Raw genomic sequence first — 25,809 nt, 5'->3', positions numbered from 1 at the left:
GTGACTGGGCAATATACTACGTGGCTGGGCAATATACTACGTAACTGGGCAATATACTACGTCGCTGGGCAATATACTACGTCGCTGGGCAATATACTACGTGGCTGGGCAATATACTACGTGGCTGGGCAATATACTACGTGACTGGGCAATATACTACGTCGCTGGGCAATATACTACGTCGCTGGGCAATATACTACGTGGGCTGGGCAATAATATACTATGTTGCTGGGCAATATAGTACATGGCTGGGCAACATATTACGTCGCTGGACAATATACGTCACTGGGCAATATACTACGTCACTGGGCAATATACTACGTCACTGGGCAATATACTACGTGGCTGGGCAATATACTACGTCACTGGGCAATATACTACGTGGCTGGGCAATATAGTACGTCACTGGGCAATATACTACATGGCTGGGCAATATACTACGTCACTGGGCAATATACTACGTGGCTGGGCAATATACTACGTGGCTGGGCAATATACTACGTCGCTGGGCAATATATTACGTGGACATGCATATTCTAGAATACCAGATGCATTAGAATCGGGCCACCTAGTTCCTTGGTAAAATACCATCCTGCACCTAGTCATAGTGCAGCAGGTACTGAGGGTGCTGTTGTGCTCACTACATTTTGCTGTGGGGTCACTTATTTGTCAAGTGGCCATGATGTTTTAGGATGGAAGCTGTGCTGATGCAGGGTATGACCAGTAGGGGACGCTCACTATATGGAGCAGGTATGTAGCGCCCACTAGGTGACTGAGCTGTGCCCTCACTGCTGCTCTGGCTGACGGAGACCATCTTGGTCCTGCAGTCAGTGCACATAGCAGCCAGCAGGGGGAGCCCGGCGCTATCTGGTTCCTGCACTCACTCTCCTCCCTCACACACACAGGGAAGGGTGACACTGGGTGGCAAGTGCCGGCCCACTCCCCCTCCAGTGGGTATTTCCCACCTGTGGAGGGGGCCCAGGTCTCACAGCGAGCAGGGGATGGGTGACAGCTCCACGGTGCGCGCTCTCAGCATTGCTGTGGATGAACAGAACGTCATTCCTGGCGCCCTGAGCCTTATCCGGGAGCTGAGACCTGACTGGGATCCCCGACATGTGCAGACTAAGGTAATGGCAGCCTCTCGTGCTGTAGTGATGCGCCGGGACTACGACTCCCAGCAGGCCTGCAGCCAGGTGTGCGCTGTATGCCGGAGCCCGCGGCAGGATACCAGTCAGCTGTCACAAGTGTCACTGGCAGTAGCACGGCCCCTGACTCCGCCCACGTGTCCGGCTTAGCCCCGCCCCGTGCGCCCGACACCTGCGCTGCGTGCGCGCCCGTGACGTCACAGGCAGGGGGCTGCAGCTGGGGGGGGGGGTCGCATCTCTGTGCCCTTACCTCAGGGGGTTGTGCACTTTTGGGGAAGTGTTTATATTATTTTTTATTTTCAACTTTGGGACTGAAAAACAATTTTGCATGAAAGATAATGCAATGCTTCCTTTTCCCCATATACTTAAAGTGACACTCAGTGATTATATAGTGGTGGGCTGTCCGGCTCTTCCTGGTCCATTGGCTCCACTCACTGAAAGGAGGTGGCTGTTATGGATCCCGATTTAATGTGATCCCCTGCTGCTGACCATCTACATATGATCAGCATAGTCCGCTGCTGACAACCCCGCACCCACCTACCGCCAGCAGGGCATTCCCATGGGCAGGCTGTCCGCAGAGGCGTAGCTAGGGTTCACCCGAATTGTGAGCATAGGGGAACATCAGTAGATGACCGCACTGTGACTGAAATGACATCTGTATAGGAACACTGACATTACTATGTGGAGACCATATAAGACCTCACAGTACAGTTATAGATGGCGACTTACAGCTGATGTTCCTTCTTATGGAGTCATTCACTTTTCCTGTCTTTTCCATCTGGCCCAGACCGACATGACAATTTCTCCAGCCAGGACTTGTCTGCAGAGAATACATCAACAACACTAACTTGTCACATTTCCTGCACCGTCCATGTCTGTGCCCAGCCTGTGCAAACTACTCATTCTGCTGATACCCCAATGCTGAGCCGCTGCTGCCGTATGTGTCCTACAGCACCTGATACCCCAATACTGAGCCGCTGCTGCCGTATGTGTCCTACAGCACCTGATAGCCCAATACTTAGCCGCTGCTGCCGTATGTGTCCCTATTACTGCACCTGATAGCCCAATACTGAGCCGCTGCTGCCATATGTGTCCCTATTACTGCACCTGATACCCCAATACTGAGCCGCTGCTGCCATATGTGTCCTACGGCACCTGATACCCCAATACTGAGCCGCTGCTGCCATATGTGTCCTACAGCACCTGATACCCCAATACTGAGCCGCTGCTGCCGTATGTGACCTACAGCACCCGATACCCCAATACTGAGCTGCTGCTGCCGTATGGGTCCCTATTACTGCACCTGATACCCCAATACTGAGCCGCTGCTGCCGTATGTGTCCTACAGCACCTGATACCCCAATGCTGAGCTGCTGCTGCCGTATGTGTCCCTATTACTGCACCTGATACCCCAATGCTGAGCCGCTGCTGCCGTATGGGTCCCTATTACTGCACCTGATACCCCAATACTGAGCCGCTGCTGCCGTATGTGTCCTACAGCACCTGATACCCCAATGCTGAGCCGCTGCTGCCATGTGTATCCTACAGCACCTGATACCCCAATACTGAGCCGCTGGTGCCGTATGTGTCCTACAGCACCTGATATCCCAATACTGAGCCGCTGCTGCCGTATGTGTCCTACAGCACCTGATACCCCAATACTGAGCCTCTGCTGCCGTATGTGTTCCTATTACTGCACCTGATACCCCAATACTGAGCCGCTGCAGCCGTATGGGTCCCTATTACTGCACCTGATACCCCAATACTGAGCCGCTGCTGCCATGTGTGTCCTACAGCACCCGATACCCCAATGCTGAGCCGCTGCTGCCGTATGTGTCCCACAGCACCCGATACCCCAATACTGAGCCGCTGCTGCCATGTGTGTCCTACAGCACCCGATACCCCAATGCTGAGCCACTGCTGCCGTATGTGTCCCACAGCACCCGATACCCCAATGCTGAGCCGCTGCTGCCGTATGTGTCCTACAGCACCTGCTGTGTGGTACAATAACGGCTCCTCTTACCGCCTATACATAATACTGCCACCACTGTGCCCTTTACATAGTAATAATAATGCCACGTTTGTGCTCTCTAGATAGTAAAATTCCTCCCTAGTAAATATTAATACCCTGTTCTAGTGCCCTCCACATTTTGTCCCTAAAAAAATCATAATATCCCATATGCAACCTTGATGGTGGCAATACTCTGAGGGCCCCTGTAACAATAATGCTTAAGTGCCCACTTAACATTTAATAATGTCTCCTGAGTCCCCCCATGTACAGTAATAATGGCCCCAGTATCACAGATTTGAGCAGGCTCTAATGAGAGAAGGCAAACCTTTCTAGTGGACACATGCACATGGCAAACGTGTTCACATGACGCCAGTGACATTGGGGGCTCATGCAGCCGGCGCTCCCTGTCATGATTTGGCAGTCTGCAGTCACATAAAGTGACTGCAGACATTTATTCCAAACCTTTATTAACTTTATAACAATAAATTGCTTATTATTAAAGCGCCACTTCAGTGTTTTATTTTCACCACTGGAGTGATGCTTTAAGCGCAAGTCCCCTGCCTCAGTCACATACTCATCCTCCGGCGTATTCACCGTGTTTTAGCACCGCTCCAGTCCCACGGCTCAAAGTTGTGAGTGCAGCTTCTGACTGGCCAGAAGTTAGAAGCTACGTCACAAGCACTCAATGAAAGTATATTAAAGACAGAATGAGGCCAGAAAGAGACTTTCATAGACTTACATTGATTAGAGACCTCTGCACCGCTCTATGAAACACTGGAGCAGCGGACAGGTCACAAACTGGAAAAGATGGAGCCGAGCGGCAGCAAAAACGGATGAAAACACCAAAAGATGAGTATCAGACAATCGGTAGAGGTATTGGATTTTAAGGTGCTTTAACCCCTTTCTGACATTAGACGTACTATCCCGTCGAGGTGGGGTGGGCCCGTATGACCACCGACGGGATAGTATGTCATATGCGATCGGCAGCGCTCACGGGGGGAGCGCGGCCGATCGCGGCCAGGTGTCAGCTGCCTATCGCAGCTGACATCCGGCACTATGTGCCAGGAGCGGTCACAGACCGCCCCCGGCACATTAACCCCTGGCACACCGCGATCAAACATGATCGCGATGTGCCAGCGGTATAAGGAAGCATCCGCAGGGAGGGGGCTCCCTGCGGGCTTCCCTGAGACCCCCGCAGCAACGCGATGTGATCGCGTTGCTGCGAGGGTCTCCCTACCTCCCTCCCTGTAGCAGGCCCGGATCCAAAATGGCCGCGGCATCCGGGTCCTGCAGGGAGGGAGGTGGCTTACCAAGTGCCTGCTCAGAGTAGGCGCTTGGTAAGCCTGCACTGCTGTAAGTCAGATCGGTGATCTGACAGAGTGCTGTGCAAACTGTCAGATCACCGATCTGTGATGTCCCCCCCGGGACAAAGTAAAAAAGTAAATACAAATTTTTCCAAATGTGTAAAAAAAAAAAAAAAAAATTCCTAAATAATGAAAAAAAAAAAAAATATTATTCCCATAAATACATTTCTTTATCTAAATAAAAAAAAACAATACAAGTACACATATTTAGCATCGCCGCGTCAGTAACGACCCGACCTATAAAACTGGCCCACTAGTTAACCCCTTCAGTAAACACCGTAAGAAAAGAAAAAAAGAGGCAAAAAACAATGCTTTATTATCATACCGACGAACAAAAAGTGGAATAACACACGATCAAAAAGACGGATATAAATAACCATGATACCGCTGAAAACGTCATCTTGTGCCGCAAAAAATGAGCCACCATACAACATCATCAGCAAAAAAGTAAAAAAGTTATAGTCCTCAGAATAAAGCGATGCAAAAATAATTATTTTTTTCTGTAAAATAGTTTTTATGGTATGAAAGCGCCAAAACATAAAAAAATGATATAAATGAGATATCGCTGTAATTGTACTTACCCGAAGAATAAAACTGCTTCATCAATTTTACCAAACGCGGAACGGTATAAACGCCTCCCCCAAAAGAAATTCATGAATAGCTGGTTTTTGGTCATTCTGCCTCACAAAAATCGGAATAAAAAGCGATCAAAAAATGTCATGTGCCCGAAAATGTTACCAATAAAAACGTAAACTCGTCCCGCAAAAAACAAGACCTCACATGAATGTGTGGACCAAAATGTGGAAGAATTATAGCTCTCAAAATGTGGTAACGCAAAAAATATTTTTTGCAATAAAAAGCGTCTTTCAGTGTGTGACGGCTGCCAATCATAAAAATCCGCTAAATAACCCGCTATAAAAGTAAATCAAACCCCCCTTCATCACCCCCTTAGTTGGGGAAAAATTTTAAAAAATTATTTATTTCCATTTTCCCATTAGGGCTAGGGTTAGGGATAGGGTTAGGGCTACGGTTAGGGCAAGGGTTAGGGTTGGGGCTAGGGTTAAGGCTACAGTTAGGGTTGGGGCTAAAGTTAGGGTTGGGGCTAAAGTTACGGTTAGGGTTTAGATTACATTTACGGTTGGGAATAGGGTTGGGATTAGGGTTAGGGGTGTGTCAGGGTTAGAGGTGTTGTTAGGGTTACTGTTGGGATTAGGGTTAGGGGTGTGTTTGGATTAGGGTTTCAGTTATAATTTGGGGGGTTTCCACTGTTCAGGCACATCAGGGGCTCTCCAAACGCGACATGGCGTCCAGTCTCAATTCCAGCCAATTCTGCGTTGAAAAAGTAAGACAGTGCTCCTTCCCTTCCGAGCTCTCCCGTGTTCCCAAACAGGGGATTACCCCAACATATGGGATATCAGCATACTCAGGACAAATAGGACAACTTTTGGGGTCCAATTTCTCCTGTTACCCTTGGGAAAATACAAAACTGAGGGCTAAAAAAAGAATTTTTGTGGAAAAAAAAAGGAATTTTTTATTTTCAAGGCTCTGCGTTATAAACTGTAGTGAAACACTTGGGGGCTCAAAGTTCTCACAACACATCTAAATAAGTTCCTTGTGGGATCTAGTTTCCAATATTGGGTCACTTGTGGGGGGTTTCTACTGTTTAGGTACATTAGGGGCTCTGCAAACGCAATGTGACGCCTGCAGACCATTCTCTAAGTCTGCATTCCAAATGGCGCTCCTTCCCTTCCGAGCCCTCCCATGCGCCCAAACGGTGGTTCCCCCCCACATATGGGGTATCAGCATACTCAGGACAAATTGGACAACAACTTTTGGGGTCGAATTTCTCCTCTTACCCTCAGGAAAATACAAAACTGGGGGCTAAAAAATAATTTGTGGAAAGTTTTAATTTTTTATTTTTACGGCTCTGCATTATAAACTTCTGTGAAGCCCTTGGTGGGTCAAAGCGCTCACCACACATCTAGATAAGTTCCTTAGGGGGTCTACTTTCCAAAATGGTGTCACTTGTGGGAGATTTCTACTGCTTAGGTACATTAGGGGCTCTGCAAACGCAATGTGACACCTGCAGACCATTCCATCTAAGTCTGCATTCCAAATGGTGCTCCTTCCCTTCCGAGCCATCCCATGCGCCCAAACAGTGGTTCCCCCCCACATATGGGGTATCAGCGCATTCAGGACAAATTGGACAACAACTTTTGGGGTCCAATTTCTCCTGTTACCCTCGGGAAAATACAAAACTGGGGGCTAAAAATAATTTTTGTGGAAAAAATTTTTGTTTTATTTTTACGGCTCTGCATTATAAACTTCTGTAAAGCACTTGGTGGGTCAAAGTGCTCACCACACATCTAGATACGTTCCTTAGGAGGTCTACTTTCCAAAATGGTGTCACTTGTGGGGGGTTTCAATGTTTAGGCACATCAGGGGCTCTCCAAACGCAACATGGTGTCCCATCTCGATTCCAGTCAATTTTGCATTGAAAAGTCAAATGGCGCTCCTTCCCTTCCGAGCTCTCCCATGCGCCCAAACAGTGGTTTACCCCCACATATGGGGTATCGGTGTACTCAGGACAAATTGTACAACAACAATTGGGGTCCATTTTCTCCTGTTACCCTTGGTAAAATAAAACAAATTGGAGCTGAAGTAATTTTTTTGTGAAAAAAAGTTAAATGTTCATTTTTATTTAAACATTCCAAAAATTGCTGTGAAGCACCAGAAGCGTTAATGAACTTCTTGCATATGGTTTTGAGCACCTTGAGGGGTGCAGTTTTTAGAATGGTGTCACACTTGGGTATTTTCTATCATATAGACCCCTCAAAATGACTTCAAATGAGATGTGGTCCCTAAAAAAAATGGTGTTGTAAAAATGAGAAATTGCTGGTCAACTTTTAACCCTTATAACTCCCTAACAAAAAAAAAATTTGTTTCCAAAATTGTGCTGATGTAAAGTAGACATGTGGGAAATGTTACTTATTAAGTATTTTGTGTGATATATCTCTGTGATTTAATTGCATAAAAATTCAAAGTTGGAAAATTGCAAAATTTTCAAAATTTTTGCCAAATTTCCATTTTTTTCATAAATAAACGCAGGTAATATCAAAGAAATTTTACCACTATCATGAAGTACAATATGTCACGAGAAAACAATGTCAGAATCACTGGGATCCGTTGAAGCGTTCCAGAGTTATAACCTCATAAAGGGACAATGGTCAGAATTGTAAAAATTGGACCGGTCATTAACGTGTAAAATGTTATGAACTGGTGGTTTAGGAGCAACATGGGACGAGCTCTGAAGGAGGTGGTACCTGTACTGACTGCAGTCCCTAAGCTCAACACAACACTAGAAGTAGCCGTGGGATGCTCCTGTCACTCCCTAGGCACCTCATCACAGCCTGAGAATTAACTACCCCTAAAGATAGAAACAGGAAAACTATCTTGCCTCAGAGAAAATCCCCAAAGGATAGATAGCCCTCCACAAGTAATGACTGTGAGTGGAGAGGGAAAAGACACACACAGAATGAAACCAGGATGTAGCACAGGAGGCCAGTCTAGCTAGATAGATAGGACAGGATAGAATACTGTGCGGTCAGTATTAAAAACTACAAAAATCCACACAGAGTTTACAAAAGTCTCCACACCTGACTAAAGGTGTGGAGCGTAAATCTGCTTCCCAGAGCTTCCAGCTTAACTGAATTAATCCATACTGACAAGCTGGACAAAACATAGAATGCACAGAACGAATAAGTCCACAACATGTGGACAGAAAAGAGCAAAGCAAGGACTTAACTTTGCAGAACTGGTTTGGATATCAGGGAAATCCAAGAGAGATGTGAATCCAACCAGGAACCATTGACAAGTGGCACTGGCTGAAGAGAAGAGCCAGGCATAAATAGCCGAGCAGAAAGACAATCAGTGGAAGCAGCTGCAGACTGCTAAATCCAAGGAGCAGCCATTCCACTTAAAACCACCGGAGGGAGCCCAAGAGCAGAACTCACAAAAGTGCCACTTACAACCACCGGAGGGAGCCCAAGAGCGGAATTCACAACAGTACCCCCCCCCTTTGAGGAGGGGTCACCGAACCCTCACCAGAGCCCCCAGGCCGATCAGGACGAGCCAAGTGAAAAGCACGAACCAAATCGGCGGCATGGACATCGGAGGCAACAACCCAAGAATTATCCTCCTGGCCATAACACTTCCACTTGACAAGATACTGAAGCCTCCGCCTCGAAAAACGAGAATCCAAAATTTTCTCAACCTCATATTCCAACTCTCCCTCAACCAACACCGGGGCAGGAGGATCAACCGAGGGAACAACGGGCAGCACATATCTCCGCAACAAAGATCTATGGAAAACATTATGAATGGCAAAAGAGGCTGGAAGAGCCAAACGAAAAGACACCGGATTGATAATTTCAGAAATCTTATAAGGACCAATAAACTGAGGCTTAAACTTAGGGGAAGAAACCTTCATAGGAACATGACGAGAAGACAACCAAACCAAATCCCCCACACGAAGCCGGGGACCAACACACCGATGGCGGTTAGCAAAACGTTGAGCCTTTTCCTGAGACAATGTCAAATTGTCCACCACATGAGTCCAAATCTGCTGCAGCCTGTCCACCACAGAATCCACACCAGGACAATCAGAAGGCTCAACCTGCCCCGAAGAAAAACGAGGATGAAAACCAAAATTACAAAAGAAAGGTGAAACCAAAGTAGCCGAACTAGCCCTGTTATTAAGGGCAAACTCGGCCAACGGCAAGAAAGCCACCCGATCATCCTGATCAGCAGACACAAAGCATCTCAAATAGGTTTCCAAGGTCTGATTAGTTCGCTCAGTTTGGCCATTAGTCTGAGGATGAAACGCCGAAGAAAAAGACAAATCAATGCCCATCCTAGCACAAAAGGCCCGCCAAAACCTAGAGACAAACTGAGAACCTCTGTCAGACACAATATTCTCCGGAATGCCATGCAAACGAACCACATGCTGAAAAAACTATGGAACCAAATCTGAGGAGGAAGGCAACTTAGGCAAAGGTACCAGATGGACCATTTTAGAGAACCGGTCACAAACAACCCAGATAACAGACATCTTCTGGGAAACAGGAAGATCCGAAATAAAATCCATGGAAATATGTGTCCAGGGCCTCTCAGGGACCGACAAAGGCAAAAGCAACCCACTAGCGCGGGATCTGCAAGGCTTGGCCCGGGCGCAAGTCCCACAGGACTGCACAAAAGCACGCACATTGCGCGACAAGGAAGGCCACCAAAAGGACCTAGCAACCAAATCTCTGGTACCAAAAATCCCAGGATGACCAGCCAACACAGAACAATGAACCTCAGAAATTACCTTACTTGTCCATCTATCAGGAACAAACAGCTTCCCCACTGGACAGCGGTCAGGCTTATCAGCTTGAAATTCCCGAAGCACCCGCCGCAAATCAGGGGAGATGGCAGAAAGAATCACCCCTTCCTTAAGAATGCCAATCGGCTCAAGGACTCCAGGAGAATCAGGCAAAAAACTCCTAGAGAGGGCATCAGCCTTAACATTCTTAGATCGCGGAAGATACGAGACCACAAAATCAAAACGGGAGAAAAACAGGGACCATCGAGCCTGTCTAGGATTCAGCCGCTTGGCCGACTCGAGGTAAATCAGATTCTTATGATCAGTCAAGACCACAACGCGGTGCTTAGCTCCCTCAAGCCAATGTCGCCACTCCTCAAACGCCCACTTCATAGCCAACAACTCCCGATTGCCGACATCATAATTGCGTTCCGCAGGCGAAAACTTTCTGGGAAAAAAAAAGCACACGGTTTAATCAAAGAACCATCAGACTCCCTCTGAGACAAAACGGCCCCTGCCCCAATCTCAGAAGCGTCAACTTTAACCTGAAAAGGAAGAGAAACATCTGGCTGACGCAACACAGGGGCAGAAGTAAATCGGCGTTTAAGCTCCTGAAAGGCCTCAACAGCCGCAGAGGACCAATTCGTCACATCAGCGCCTTTCTTCGTCAAATCAGTAAGGGGCTTAACCACACTGGAAAAGTTGGCAATGAAACGGCGATAGAAATTAGCAAAGCCCAAAAATTTTTGAAGACCCTTCACAGATGTGGGTTGGATCCAGTCATGAATAGCTTGGACCTTAACAGGATCCATTTCCATAGACGAATGAGAAGAAATAAAACCCAAAAAAGAGACCTTCTGAACTCCGAATAGACACTTAGACCCCTTCACAAATAAAGCATTATCACGAAGGATCTGGAATACTATCCTGACCTGCTTCACATGAGACTCCCAATCATCGGAAAAAATCAAAATATCATCCAAATATACAACCATGAATTTATCAAGATAATTGCGGAAGATATCATGCATGAAAGATTGGAACACAGATGGAGCATTAGAGAGCCCGAATGGCATCACGAGGTATTCAAAATGGCCTTCGGGCGTAATAAATGCAGTTTTCCATTCGTCACCCTGTTTAATACGAACAAGATTATATGCCCCTCGAAGGTCAATCTTAGTAAACCAACTAGCCCCCTTAATCTGAGCAAACAAATCAGAAAGCAAAGGCAAGGGGTATTGGAATTTGACCGTGATCTTATTAAGAAGACGATAATCTATACAGGGTCTCAAGGAGCCATCCTTCTTAGCAACAAAAAAGAAACCCGTTCCCAATGGTGACGAAGATGGCCGAATATGCCCCTTCTCCAAAGATTCCTTAACATAACTCCGCATGGCGGCATGCTCTGGCACAGACAGATTGAAAAGTCGGCCCTTAGGGAACTTACAACCTGGAATCAAGTTAATAGCACAATCACAGTCCCTATGTGGAGGAAGGGAACTGGACTTGGGCTCATCAAATACATCCTGGAAATCCGACAAAAACTCAGGGACCTCAGAAGAGGGGGAAGAGGAAATTGACATCAAAGGAACGTCACTATGTACCCCTTGACAACCCCAACTAGTCACAGACATAGTTTTCCAATCCAGCACCGGATTATGTTCCTGTAACCATGGAAAACCCAGTACAACATCATGCAGGTTATGCAACACCAGAAAACGGCAATCTTCCTGATGTGCTGGAGCCATGTACATGGTCATCTGCGTCCAGTACTGAGGTTTATCCTTGGCCAATGGTGTAGCATCAATGCCCCTCAAAGGAATAGGGCTCTGCAAAGGCTGCAAGGAAAAACCACAGCGCCTGGCGAATTCTAAGTCCATTAAGTTCAGGGCAGTGCCTGAATCCACAAATGCCATGACAGAAAAGGACGACAATGAGCAAATCAGGGTCACAGATAAAAGAAGTTTAGGCTGTACAGTACTGATGGTAACAGACCTAGCGACCCTCTTAGTACGCTTAGGGCAATCAGAAATAACATGAGCAGAATCACCACAGTAAAAACACAGCCTATTCTGACGTTTGAATTCCTGCCGTTCTGTTCTAGTCAAAATTTTATCACATTGCATAGGTTCAGGACTCTGCTCAGAGGACACTGCCATATGGTGCACAGCTTTGCGCTCGCGCGGACGCCGATCAATCTGAATGGCTAGAGACATAGATTCGCTCAAACCAGCAGGCGTAGGGAAGCCCACCATAACATCTTTAAGGGCTTCAGAATGACCTTTTCTGAAAATAGCAGCCAGAGCATCCTCATTCCATTTAGTGAGCACAGACCATTTCCTAAATTTCTGGCAGTATAATTCTGCCGCTTCCTGACCTTGACACAGGGCCAACAGGGTTTTTTCTGCATGATCCACAGAATTAGGTTCGTCATACAATAATCCGAGCGCTTGAAAAAATGCGTCTACATTCAGCAATGCCGGATCCCCTGATTCAAGGGAGAATGCCCAGTCCTGAGGGTCACCACGCAGCAAGGATATGATGATTTTAACTTGCTGAATGGGATCACCAGAAGAACGGGGTTTCAAAGCAAAAAACTATTTGCAGTTATTTTTAAAGTTCAAAAACTTGGATCTGTCCCCAAAAAACAAATCAGGAGTAGGAATTTTAGGCTCCAAAGCCGGAGTCTGGACAACATAATCTTGGATACTCTGTACTCTTGCAGCAAGTTGATCCACACGAGAAAACTAACCCTGAACATCCATGCCAGAACATAAATCCTGAACCACCCAGAGATCAAGAGGGAAAAAAAAGACAAAACAGAGCACAGAAAAAAAAATGACTCAGAATTTTTTTTTACCTTCTTTTGAGATGCATTTAATTCATTTTTGGCCACTTTTACTGTTATGAACTGGTGGTTTAGGAGCAACATGAGACGAGCTCTGAAGGAGGTGGTACCTGTACTGACCGCAGTCCCTAAGCTCAACACAACACTAGAAGTAGCCGTGGGATGCTCCTGTCACTCCCTAGGCACCTCGTCACAGCCTGAGAATTAACTACCCCTAAAGATAGAAACAGGAAAACTATCTTGCCTCAGAGAAAATCCCCAAAGGATAGATATCCCCCCACAAGTAATGACTGTGAGTGGAGAGGGAAAAGACATACACAGAATGAAACCAGGATGTAGCACAGGAGGCCAGTCTAGCTAGATAGATAGGACAGGATAGAATACTGTGCGGTCAGCATTAAAAACTACAAAAATCCACACAGAGTTTACAAAAGTCTCCACACCTGACTAAAGGTGTGGAGGGTAAATCTGCTTCCCAGAGCTTCCAGCTTAACTGAATTAATCCATACTGACAAGCTGGACAAAACATAGAATGCACAGAACGAATAAGTCCACAACATGTGGACAGAAAAGAGCAAAGCAAGGACTTAACTTTGCAGAACTGGTCAGGATATCAGGGAAATCCAAGAGAGATGTGAATCCAACCAGGAACCATTGACAAGTGGCACTGGCTGAAGAGAAGAGCCAGGCATAAATAGCCGAGCAGAAAGACAATCAGTGGAAGCAGCTGCAGACTGCTAAATCCAAGGAGCAGCCATTCCACTTAAAACCACCGGAGGGAGCCCAAGAGCAGAACTCACAAAAGTACCACTTACAACCACCGGAGGGAGCCCAAGAGCGGAATTCACAACAGCAAACCACCCTTGGTGGTAAAGGGGTTAAAGGAAATCTGTCACCCACGGGACATATGTGACCTATTACTATGGGCATACAGGTTCTAGAAATGTTACACTAGTCCTACCTGTCTGCCTCATATTAATGGTCTTGTTGCTGAGAAATTTTATATTTTTTCCTTATGCTAATGATTTCTTCCAGGCTCTGGGGAGTGCGGTGTGTGGAAAAAATCCCTGCCTCCTCTCTTCATTATAATACCACCCCCTCCCATCAGTGTCCGTTATGATGCCAGAATCCCGCACCTGCGAGTCACCACAGTTTGTACCTCTTCCTCCCTTGTATGGGCACTGCATTCAGGGATCTTCTGCGCAGGCGAGTCACTGTGACCTCCGGTGTGCATGCCAATAAGGTGCTCTCCCCACTTCCTTCCTGCACAGTCATCGCTAGGAACCATGTGTACATGTTGATGACTATGCAGGGAGGAAGTGAGGAGAGCACCTTATCTGCGCGCTCACTGGAGGTCACTGGAGCGGAAGTCTCCAGCACCTGCTCGGAAGATCCCTGAAAGCCGTCTCCATAGAAGGGAAGATGAGGTATGCATTTCTGAAGGAGTGCAGGGCGCAGGCGAGGGATTCCAGGGCTGTAACTGACGTGCATGGGAGGGAGTTAGTATTATAAAGAAGACAGGAGGCAGGGATTTCTTACAGCACCGCACACCCCAGGGCCAATCATTAGCATACAGTCTGAATATAACATTTCTCAGCAACAAGACCATTATTATGAGGCATACAGGTAGGACTAGTGTAACATTTCTATCACCTGTATACCCATATTATAGGTCATATACATCCGGGAGGTGACAGATTCCCTTTAAATGTGATGCAGTTCATGGTTACTATATGGGGTCTTGTTATACTAATGCTCGTAAAAGACCCAGCTGGTATCAAAATCCCCCTACCTCCCCATCTTCAGCCCCCAGACAGCAACTAGTATTGGTGATATTTATCTTTCGGAGACTCTCGTTTCCGCAAGACAAGTTGACATGCTGTGGTCTGGAAAGATGTTCCTCATGTCCTTCTCCGCAGGTGATCCGAAGGCGTCTGTGCACGCATAGTGGACATGGGATTTCTTCAAATCCCATCCCGTATACTGTAACATCTGGACACTGCGGGTTGGATGCTGTGGATGTACGCAGCTTCCAACCCGCAGCGTTTTCTGACCGTGGGAACATTCCCTTTCATCTAATAGAGTGCATACAATCTCCTAACAAAACATTAATAATCAGCTCCCCAGTGACCTGATGCCCCTCACCCACCTCAGCCCTCACAATACCCCAATCCTCTCACATTCACCCACCATTGCCCTGTCCCCCCTCCCCTACTGGTCCCCTCCCCCACTTCAGCCCCCTCAATACCCCCATCCTCTCACATTCAGCACCCAGTGCCCTGCCCCCCACTTCAGCCCCTACAATAGCCCCATCCTCTCACATTCACCCCAAGTGCCCTGTTCCCCTCCCCCATAATACCCCCATCCTCTCACATTCACCCCCAGTACCCTGTCTCCCCTCACCCACAATACCCCATCCTCTCACATTCATCCCCAGTACCCTGTCCCCCCCCACCTTCAGCCCCCACAATACCCCATCCTCTCATATTCACCCCCAGTGCCCTGTCCCCGACTTCAGCTCCTACAATACTCACATTCAGTCCCAGTGCCCTATTCCCCACTTCAGCTCCCACAATACCACCATCCTCTTACATTCACCCCCAGTCACCATGACATGCCTTCATTTAATCAATCTAGTAAATTCCATCCATACTTACTGATGAAGTTTGCAGGCCATGAGGCAGGAGTAGGAAGTGCCTGAGAGAAATGCAAGGTGGGCACTACTAGGACCCAGTGTGCCTAAGCCAATCCGAGCATGCACAAAACTGCAACCTGGCAGAAGCTCCTCAGGTCAGAAAAGCCTGCACTTTTTTAGACTGCAGGAGGGGGACTCTGCAACTGGCCACTGTGCTAGCCAGCATGCAGAATTTCCGTCAGACAGGAGCTGGCATTGTGCTGCTCTCCTCAGGTGCTGTGTTCTGCCTCATCGAAGAAGTGGCTGTGACTCCTGGTGGGCCCCTTCATGTGACGTGGCCCAGGGCGACTGTCCCCTCTGACCCCCGTAGCTACGCTACTGGCTGTCGGCCATCCAAACACATTGCTTTTACCCCCATTGAGAGCCATTCAGAGTCTGCCAGCTGCTGTAACCGGCTCCGCCATTCACTGAAGGGAGCCAGCTCTTTGTGCCAAATCGGCGGTAAACGACCCGTCAGTGTTTTTATTAACTCCTAAACCTGTGTAAATGTTAGTGCAGTGTCAGTGTGTTAATACACTCACCCATCGCCGTCTCCTCATGTATCAAGCGCCGCTCTGCTCGTCAGTCGAGGGACTACAATTCTGATCACACTGCGCTCTGTGTCTCTTTTACACCGTAAGCTAATGGGACCTCGTTCTGACTCTCCATAGAATAACATCGTGAAAGCCACTTTGGGGTCACCCAGGAGTCTGAATCGTCACACAACTCAGAAGAAGAGCTAAACGGCACTGGACGCCGGAGAAGACGGCGTTCAGTGAGCGTATTAGCGAAGATAGCGATCAGTGAGCGTATTAGCGAAGACGGCGATCAGTGAGCATATTAGCGAAGAAGGCGATCTGTGATGTGTTAGCACACTGACACTGCACTACACTAATATTTATACAGGTTTGGGGGAAAAAGATGAGTGCTGTTGGCTTTGATGTGGTCTGAGGTTATAAATTAGCTGATAGGAGCTAAAAAAAAAATGATAGGTAAAATTAAAGCACAACTGTGGATTCTCAGTTAACTCATTTTGCAGCTAGCAACAGACAGCACAAACAGAGGATATAGAAGGCAAATGGTGCAAAATTTTAATGAAACCCCATTGCAAAATTTATTTTTAGCTTAAAGCCAACCTGTCACCAGGTTTGGCCGATATAAGATATGGCCACCGCCTTTCGGGGCTTATCTACAGTATTCTAGAATGCTGTAAATAAGCCCCCGATCCGACCTGAAAGATAAGAAAAATTATTTCTATTATACTCACCGGTCCAGTCCGATTGGTGTCGCAGGCCCGGGTCCGGCGCCTCTCATCTTCTTATGATCACTGCCCTCCTGTTGCTTCATCGCTCCCCGGCATTGGCGCTCCTGCGCAGGCGTGCTTACTAATCTGCCCTGTTGAGGGCAGAGTAAAGTACTGCAGTGCGCAGGCGCCGGGCCTCTCTGACTTTTCCCAGCACCTGCACATTGCAGTGCTTTCCTCTACCCTCAACAGGGCAGATAAGTACGCCTGTGCAGGAGCGCCGATGCCGGGGAGCCATGACGCAAGCAGGAGGGCGGCGATCATAAAAAGATGGGAGGCGCCGGATCCGGACCTGCGACACCCATCAGACCGGACCGCCCCCAGGTGAGTATAATAAAACGTATTTTTCTTATCTTTCAGGTCGGATCGGGGGCTTATATACATTATTATAAAACGATGTTGATAAGTCCTGAAAGGCGGTGGCCGTATCTTATATCGGCCAAACTTGGTGACAGGTTCACTTTAAAATACCGTATATACTCGAGTATAAGCCGACCCCCCTAATTTTGCCACAAAAAACTGGGAAAACTTATTGACTCGAGTATAAGCCTAGGGTGGAAATGCAGCATTTACGGGTGAATTTCAAAAATAAAAATAGATCATTATTTCCCCATAGCTGTGCCATATAGTGCTCTGCACCGTTCATATTGCCCCATATCTGTGCCCCATATATGCTCTGCACCGTTCATTTTCGCCCAATATCTGTGCCCCATACAGTGCTCTGCACCGTTCATATTGCCCCATAGATGCTGCACAGATGCCCCATACAGTGCTCTGCACCGTTCATATTGCTCCATAGATGCTGCACAGATGCCCCATACAGTGCTCTGCACTGTTCATATTGCCCCATAGATGCTGCACAGATGCCCCATATATTGCTCTGCACCGTTCATACTGCGCCATAGATGCTCCACATAAATCTGTGCCGCTGCTGCTGCAATAAAAAAAAAAAAAACATACTCACCTTTCTTGATTGCAGCTCCCGGCGTCCGGTCCCGGCGCCTCCATCTTCCCGGCGTCTCTCTGCTCTGACTGATCAGGCAGAGGGCGCTGCGCACACTATATGCGTCATCGCGCCCTCTGCCTGAACAGTCAGAGCGCAGACGCCGGGAAGATGGAAGCACCGGGAAGATGGAGCGGCGCCCGGCGGCTGGAACGTGGACAGGTAAATATGCCATACTTACCTAGTCCTAGCGATCCTGGCGCTCCCCGCCTTCCTCCCCGTCTTCTGTGCTGCAGCCTCTTCCTGTCAGTGGTCACCGGCACCGCTGATTAGAGAAATGAATAGGCGGCTCCACCCCTATGGGAGGTGGAGCCGCCTATTCATTTCTGTAATGAGCGGTCCCACGTGACCGCTGAAGAGGAGAAGAAGCTGCAGCACAGAACACCGTGGGACAGCAGGGATAGCGCGAGGATCGCTGGGACTAGGTAAGTATACCTCAGCGCCCTCACCCCCTCACCTGCCGACCCCACCGCTACCGTGACTCGAGTATAAGCCGAGAGGGGCACTTTCAGCCCAAAAATTTGGGCTGAAAATCTCGGCTTATACTCGAGTATATACGGTAAGTAACACAAGAAAGTTGTCCCCAAAGATGGATGTTCAGGAAAGCCATTGCTTTTTTTACAGCTTTCATTGTATGATAAAAATGACCAGGCAACATGATTCTCCCAACCAATACAATTACAGCAATACCCCCTCTTCTTTGATTGACAGCTCTAGCTTCATAGAGCCAGAGAAGGGTGGATATAGATGGAAACCAAGCAGGTGGGAAGGTTTTTATAAATGACTGGCCCCACCATCAAGCACTGAGCTCCTACACTTGTTTATTATTGTTATTATTATTATTATTTATTGTTATAGCGCCATTTATTCCATGGCGCTTTACATGTAAGGAGTGGTATACATAATAAAAACAAGTACATTAATCCTAAACAATACAAGTCAGAACTGGTACAGGAGGAGTGAGGACCCTGCCCGCGAAGGCTCACAATCTACAAGGGATGGGTGAGAATACAGTAGGCGAGGGTAGAGCTGGTCATGCAGCGGTTTGGTCGATCGGTGGTTACAACAGTCATCCTGTGCTGACTCCCTTGAAATGCCGCTGTCAGTGATTGACAGCACCATCAAAGTATTATAACAGCAGTTATCCGAGCTAGCTTCAGTCGCTGCTGTTAGAGGCTGACAACCTGTGTAGTGCGGGTTCAGATCCTGAGCCTGTTCCATACACGTGCACCTGACACATGATGTAAGTATAGGTTATCGTCGGAGTTAGGTGTCAGATATTTCCAAATATTGTGATCAAGAATTATTATCAGAAACCACTTCTATGTATTACTTGCTTCTATGGATTGAGTACTGTTTATTGGATATTGATTGTACGGATTGATTTACTGCAGCGGTGTGATCACATTAAAGGGATTCTCCTCTTTAGATAATATCTTTTCGTTAGCAGGACCTCGTGACAAAAGACTGATCAGTGAGTGTGCACACCCTACTTTAGTAAGTGTTTGTTCTGCCTGGGGTATCTTTGCCATGAAAAACTGTAGAGTAATGATCATTTAATGGGTTTTTAGTAGGTGACAACAACAAACCAAGCGCTGTGTACACCAGGTAAGGTGACCACAAATGAGGTTTGTTTTATTAAAAATTATGTATTACATATTAATATTTTCCATTACTGAGATAGGAGATGGCAGTTAGTGCTGATAAGATTCTATGTAGACTGTAGAGGGAAGGAGCTACAGGCATAGCTCCTCCCCCTCCTAGCTGATAGAATCTCATCAGTAGTAACTGGCATCTCATATAAGTAATGGGAATGTCTATCTTTTAAGTGCATGTATATGGAGTTAATAATCATTTTTGCAATTAGGTTTGATGGTACATTTTTCGGAGTTTGTCATTTACATCCTTTTCTACTTCAACTTTGATGAGGTCTGTGGTCATAAATCAGCTGAGAGGAGAACAGAAAAAGCCAGATGAGAGTGAAAAACTCGGCACTAACATAGTTGAAGTGAGCTGACTGACAGATTCTTAGTTCACTCATTCTGCAGCCAGCAATAGATATAATATCCAAATGGCGGTGCTCAAGGGCAACATAACGTGAGTAAGGTGAATTTAGGCACTCACTGCTGCTCACTTGCCGGACTATTAACCGTACCAGTCGTAGCTGTATAGTACAGAGAAGATGTGGAAACCACAAAGAAAACGACCAACAAGGGTAACTATAATCAAAATACAAAACTCTTTATTCAATATACATATTAAAAATTACTATGACATAAATAGGACACAGATGGGGAAATGGATTAGGTCACAATACAGGTACTCCCCTATAGAAAACGTGTAGGCCTAGCACTGGCTCCCTATAAAATGTGAAAACAGAGTATAGATATTGGGAGGAAACACCAAAAGTAATGGAATGGCTAAGGTAAGTGTGAAACACACTACATACCCCTGAATACTGTGCCCCGGAACCAACGGATATATAATGTATAAGTCTCCATCACGCCCATTAGACTATAGTACACATGTAAAAAATAAGGCCCAGAGAACTTAGACTGCTATGAACGTCCAGAATGACCGCTGGAACCAAGCAAGTGAAACATGGAGTAAACCAGGTTGATAGACAACAAAAGCCATACCCGAAAACACTAACCCCGACACCAGGAGAACAGCCAGGAAGGTGCACATGCACCCATATACATGAAAGCAGATGACATAGTCTAATCTTAATTACCTGGTCCTGGGCGGTTTAGCAGGTGTGAGCCAAGTGCGCGGCCGACACGTCTACCCGACGTGCGTTTCGGAGCCGGGGCTCCTTCGTCAGGGGTGCGTGTCAGAATGTCGCTAGGCCGGAGTTTAAATATGTGGCCGCCAATATCTGCAGCGGCGTCCGCCGGAAATGACGCAGGCGTTGCCAGGACAACCCTACTCACAGCGGCGGCGACGTCACGCAGGGGCGCCGCCAAAGTCATGGCAACCGCCCGAGCGTCGAGACGCCGCGGGGAGCAGCGATGCCCAGCACGCATGCGTACAGGCGGCGCAACTGCAGATGTGAGACACTGACTGGACTCGGGATAACCACAGCAATACAGGTAAGTAACTAGTAACAAACTCCAACTGGGCTGATTTAAAGAACCTGTATACGTATATATCACTCTCCCAGATGCCCCTATGGTGCCCACTCGTGTGTGATATAATCCCCTCAATATACTCCTCAGAAATCCGATGGCGTTGCCACAAATGCTTACATAGAAACCGGCCTGATGACACTAGCATGCGATTGATACCCATACATGGCATACGCCATGATACCATAAACCAGAAGAAATTACAATGACAAATACAAATATACAACCAGAAAAAACAAAAAGGGAAAAACATAAAAACAGAATATATATGGGAGAATATACAAATATATGTAGCTGTCCACCGACAAGATGAAGACCCACAAGAGGGAATTGGATGATGTTTCTTCAGGACACAATAGGTCCGAGGCATCCCACGATGGACAGGTAATGGATTGGGTCCAATCAAGAAGTCGTCTGACAAGTCCACAATACAACAAGAACGAATCTAAGAAATAAAAACAATATTAAAAACAAATAGAGGTGCACCTGATCATGCACCCAACCATCTCCTATATACCGGCCGCGTTCACAGAAACGACGCAAAGCTAATGGTCTCGTTCAGACCGTGGGGATGGACGCTATTGAGCGTCCATATCCACCGAGTCTCGAGCTGTGCCAAACGTTGTGAGATGTTCCCACCCCTAATATTTGTTTCGATCAAATCGATACCCATAACCTGTAGAGCACTACTGTCACAGTTGTGATGTTGTTTAAAATGTCGGGGTATCGTTTTCAGTAACTGAATATCTGTTTCAGAAGCAGCTCAATAGCGTCCATCCCCACGGTCTGAACGAGACCATTAGCTTTGCGTCGTTTCTGTGATCGCGGCCGGTATATAGGAGATGGTTGGGTGCATGATCGGGTGCACCTCTATTTGTTTTTAATATTGTTTTTATTTCTTAGATTCGTTCTTGTTGTATTGTGGACTTGTCAGACGACTTCTTGATTGGACCCAAGCCATTACCTGTCCATCGTGGGATGCCTCGGACCTATTGTGTCCTGAAGAAACATCATCCAATTCCCTCTTGTGGGTCTTCATCTTGTCGGTGGACAGCTACATATATTTGTATATTCTCCCATATATATTCTGTTTTTATGTTTTTCCCTTTTTGTTTTTTCTGGTTGTATATTTGTATTTGTCATTGTAATTTTTTCTGGTTTATGGTATCATGGCGTATGCCATGTATGGGTATCAATCGCATGCTAGTGTCATCAGGCCGGTTTCTATGTAAGCATTTGTGGCAACGCCATCGGATTTCTGAGGAGTATATTGAGGGGATTATATCACACACGAGTGGGCACCATAGGGGCATCTGGGAGAGTGATATATACGTATACAGGTTCTTTAAATCAGCCCAGTTGGAGTTTGTTACTAGTTACTTACCTGTATTGCTGTGGTTATCCCGAGTCCAGTCAGTGTCTCACATCTGCAGTTGCGCCGCCTGTACGCATGCGTGCTGGGCATTGCTGCTCCCCGCGGCTTGCGGCGTCTCGACGCTCGGGCGGTTGCCATGACTTTGGCGGCGCCCCTGCGTGACGTCGCCGCCGCTGTGAGTAGGGTTGTCCTGGCAACGCCTGCGTCATTTCCGGCGGACGCCGCTGCAGATATTGGCGGCCACATATTTAAACTCCAGCCTAGCGACATTCTGACACGCACCCCTGACTAAGGAGCCCCGGCTCCGAAACGCGTGTCGGGTAGACGTGTCGGCCGCGCACTTGGCTCACACCTGCTAAACCACCCAGGACCAGGTAATTAAGATTAGACTATGTCATCTGCTTTCATGTATATGGGTGCATGTGCACCTTCCTGGCTGTTCTCCTGGTGTCGGGGTTAGTGTTTTCGGGTATGGCTTTTGTTGTCTATCAACCTGGTTTACTCCATGTTTCACTTGCTTGGTTCCAGCGGTCATTCTGGATGTTCATAGCAGTCTAAGTTCTCTGGGCCTTATTTTTTACATGTGTACTATAGTCTAATGGGCGTGATGGAGACTTATACATTATATATCCGTTGGTTCCGGGGCACAGTATTCAGGGGTATGTAGTGTGTTTCACACTTACCTTAGCCATTCCATTACTTTTGGTGTTTCCTCCCAATATCTATACTCTGTTTTCACATTTTATAGGGAGCCAGTGCTAGGCCTACACGTTTTCTATAGGGGAGTACCTGTATTGTGACCTAATCCATTTCCCCATCTGTGTCCTATTTATGTCATAGTAATTTTTAATATGTATATTGAATAAAGAGTTTTGTATTTTGATTATAGTTACCCTTGTTGGTCGTTTTCTTTGTGGTTTCCACATCTTCTCTGTGAGCCAGCAATAGATAGTACAATAGAAGGCAAACGGTGCCAAAATTTTAATGAAACCCAATTGCAAAATATGCTTTTTAGCCCCAATTACATTCATTTAAGAGGCAAAAAAACCTTTTCCTAGGCAGTTTACTACCCCCTTTCAGCTTTCTTAGCAATTTCTGATACTATTGCTTTTCTGCGGGATCACACAGGCTAATGTTGGTTGCCCACACAGATCAGTGAGCTTCGAGCACCCATGACCCTGTCACCGTTCAGCTCCGCAGTCTGTAGAGCAATTGTTTCTCTATAAAGAACAAAAACGCATTCTTTAGGTCAATCGCCGGGACAATACCATTATAACTGTACCATTTGTGCACAAAGCAGACCACAGCTAAAATTCGCAGAGGCATACTGTTCATTTGTATGGGATGTGGACTGATGCCAAAGTGCATGAGTTCTCATTAGTTCCTGCATGATCAATAGATAACAGATGAAAAATGTCAATTTGTTTTTCTTTTCGATCTATTGTAGAAGGAGATATAAGTGAATATATGAGTCAGCATTATCTGTAGAACATTATTACTTGCCTCAATGGTGTAAAATGATCATAGGAGTAAAACACCTTGAACATGCTTTGATATTAAAGAGATTGTCTTTTACTTTTACATTGCTGGCCTAACCTTAGGATAGGTCATTAGTGCCTGATTGGTCGGGGTCCGACACCTGGCACCCCAGCCGCTCAGCTGTTATCAGTTGTCGGAGATGATGGCCGCCGGCCAGAAGTACTTACTTGCGGTGCTGGCATCTAAAGTACTTGTAGTGGCTGGTACTTGGTAATGCACATGAGTAGTTGGCAGCCACTATAAGACAGCCAGCTCCGCAAGTAAGTACTTCCGCTGACACCGATAACAGCTGGTCGGCAGGGGTGTTGGATGTTGGACCCCTGCCGATCAGACATTGATGACCTATCCTAAGGTTACCGAACATAAAATATGAGCGCACCTGTACAATGGTTCCATCATTTATTACACACCATCCTCAGGACTTAACAGAATCAGGAACTGCATTTATTATTGCACACTGCATCATTAACTACTGCATCTATTATAGTTTGTTGCTTCACACAGACTATTTTTAATGAAAATCTGCCACCAGTATTATTCAACTGCATCAAAGAGCGGCATAAAGTAGGGTCACTGACTCTGATTACAGCCTTATGTCACTTGTTGGACTTCTTGCAGTAGTTTTGATATAGTAGTGTTATTTTTCCTGCAGTTTTGCTAGTTTTCTCAGCAGGGTGGATTTGATTTAAATCTAACTGATTTAAATCACGATTTAAATCACGATTTAAATCACTAGTCAGTAAGGCTTGATTTAAATCAGTGATTTAAATCAAAGTTTCTACCTAAACTAGTTCTTGCTACTTTAACATGCAAGTAGATGAAGATTTTTAGAATCACTTTTTATATTACTTTTTTCTCCCCAGTTTAATGGGTTAATCATTCATATTTGGACACCACTGTTCTGTTGTACTTAGGAAGGAGAAAAATAATCCTGACCTTAATAACAATTTAAATAGATTTTTTCAACTGAAACAATAACAACATTACAGCATACGTTATTTGCTTAAACAAACATCCATGTTTGTTAACTAATTTGGCTAAACAAAATATATATATATTATAAGAAACTTAGACTGTCAGCCCAGCCGACACATGAAAAACTTAAATACTACTGTCCCTGCTGTCCTCTGTAGCTCACTTGTCGTCATCTTCATCATCATCTTCTTCTTTGTTCCTATTCATAATCTGGAAAAGAAAAACAAGCTTTCCTGCTTTATTGGGTCCCAACCGATTTCTCAATTTAGAATGAATGAGACCAAAGGAAGAGAATATTCTTTCAACGCCTGCAGAAGAAGCTACTGCTGTTAAAAGTGAAATCATTACTTGAACAGTCTCTAAATCCAAGCGCTTAAGTGACTTCCACCAGTTTACTGGTGTGACCTTCCTTAAAATATCTTCAGCAAACATATATTTCTTGAATGGTTCCCCCTTAGCTCTGAAGTTTATTATAGTTGGCATTAAAGATGGATGATTGCTGGATACCCATTTCATAGCTAACTCCTCTTCCTCAGCACTTAGGTTTTGACCCTGATATTGGATATTGACAATATTTGCCAAAAAATGAGCTGGAGTCAGTGCTTGTCCCATTCGTTTGTTTACTGCTTGTAATTTAATTCTGTCCATGTGTAGTTCTGTTTTTAAGTGTTCACTCAGTTCCTTCCAAATTTCAACAGCATCCGCAATAAAACAGCTATTTTTCTGTATTTTGTTTAAAGCTTGAGAGATGGGTTTCAGGAAGCTCAGCATATGTTCAACATTTCTCTTAAGCCCAATGTTGAGGATTTTGGCCGTGACAGTGCCATCTATTTTATCTCGATTTTCTTCACAAAGTGTCATCAGAATAGGCCAGTTTTTGATATACTGCTCAAAACAGTCCACCACAGAGTTCCATCTAACATCTTGTGGGAGCGTTAGCTTGGTTCCACCCATCCTTTTCAGAGCTGCTGCAGCAAAATGATTATTACGGAAGTATTTAGCAATTTCAACAACATTAGCCTTTATTTCTGGAACACTTAAGTCTTTGGCTAAGAGGTGCAGCAAATGAGCACTGCAACCAT

General features: G+C 46.1%; 1 protein-coding gene across 1 annotated transcript in view; it reads left to right on the top strand.

The window, feature by feature from the left end:
- Window positions 1-888: 888 nt before the first annotated feature.
- Window positions 889-25,809, top strand: part of ETNK2 (ethanolamine kinase 2) — a 91,322-nt gene continuing 66,401 nt past the window's right edge. The window contains exon 1 of the mRNA XM_069756178.1: window positions 889-1,127. Coding sequence (XP_069612279.1) covers window positions 1,002-1,127 — 126 coding nt within the window. The 5' untranslated portion in view covers window positions 889-1,001. The remainder of the gene's footprint in view (window positions 1,128-25,809) is intronic.

The sequence above is a fragment of the Ranitomeya imitator genome, chromosome 3 (genome assembly GCF_032444005.1).
Source record: "Ranitomeya imitator isolate aRanImi1 chromosome 3, aRanImi1.pri, whole genome shotgun sequence".
In the NCBI taxonomy this organism is placed as follows: domain Eukaryota; kingdom Metazoa; phylum Chordata; class Amphibia; order Anura; family Dendrobatidae; genus Ranitomeya; species Ranitomeya imitator.
The sequence above is the reverse complement of the archived record's forward strand: the minus strand, read 5'-3'. Positions and strand labels throughout refer to the sequence as shown.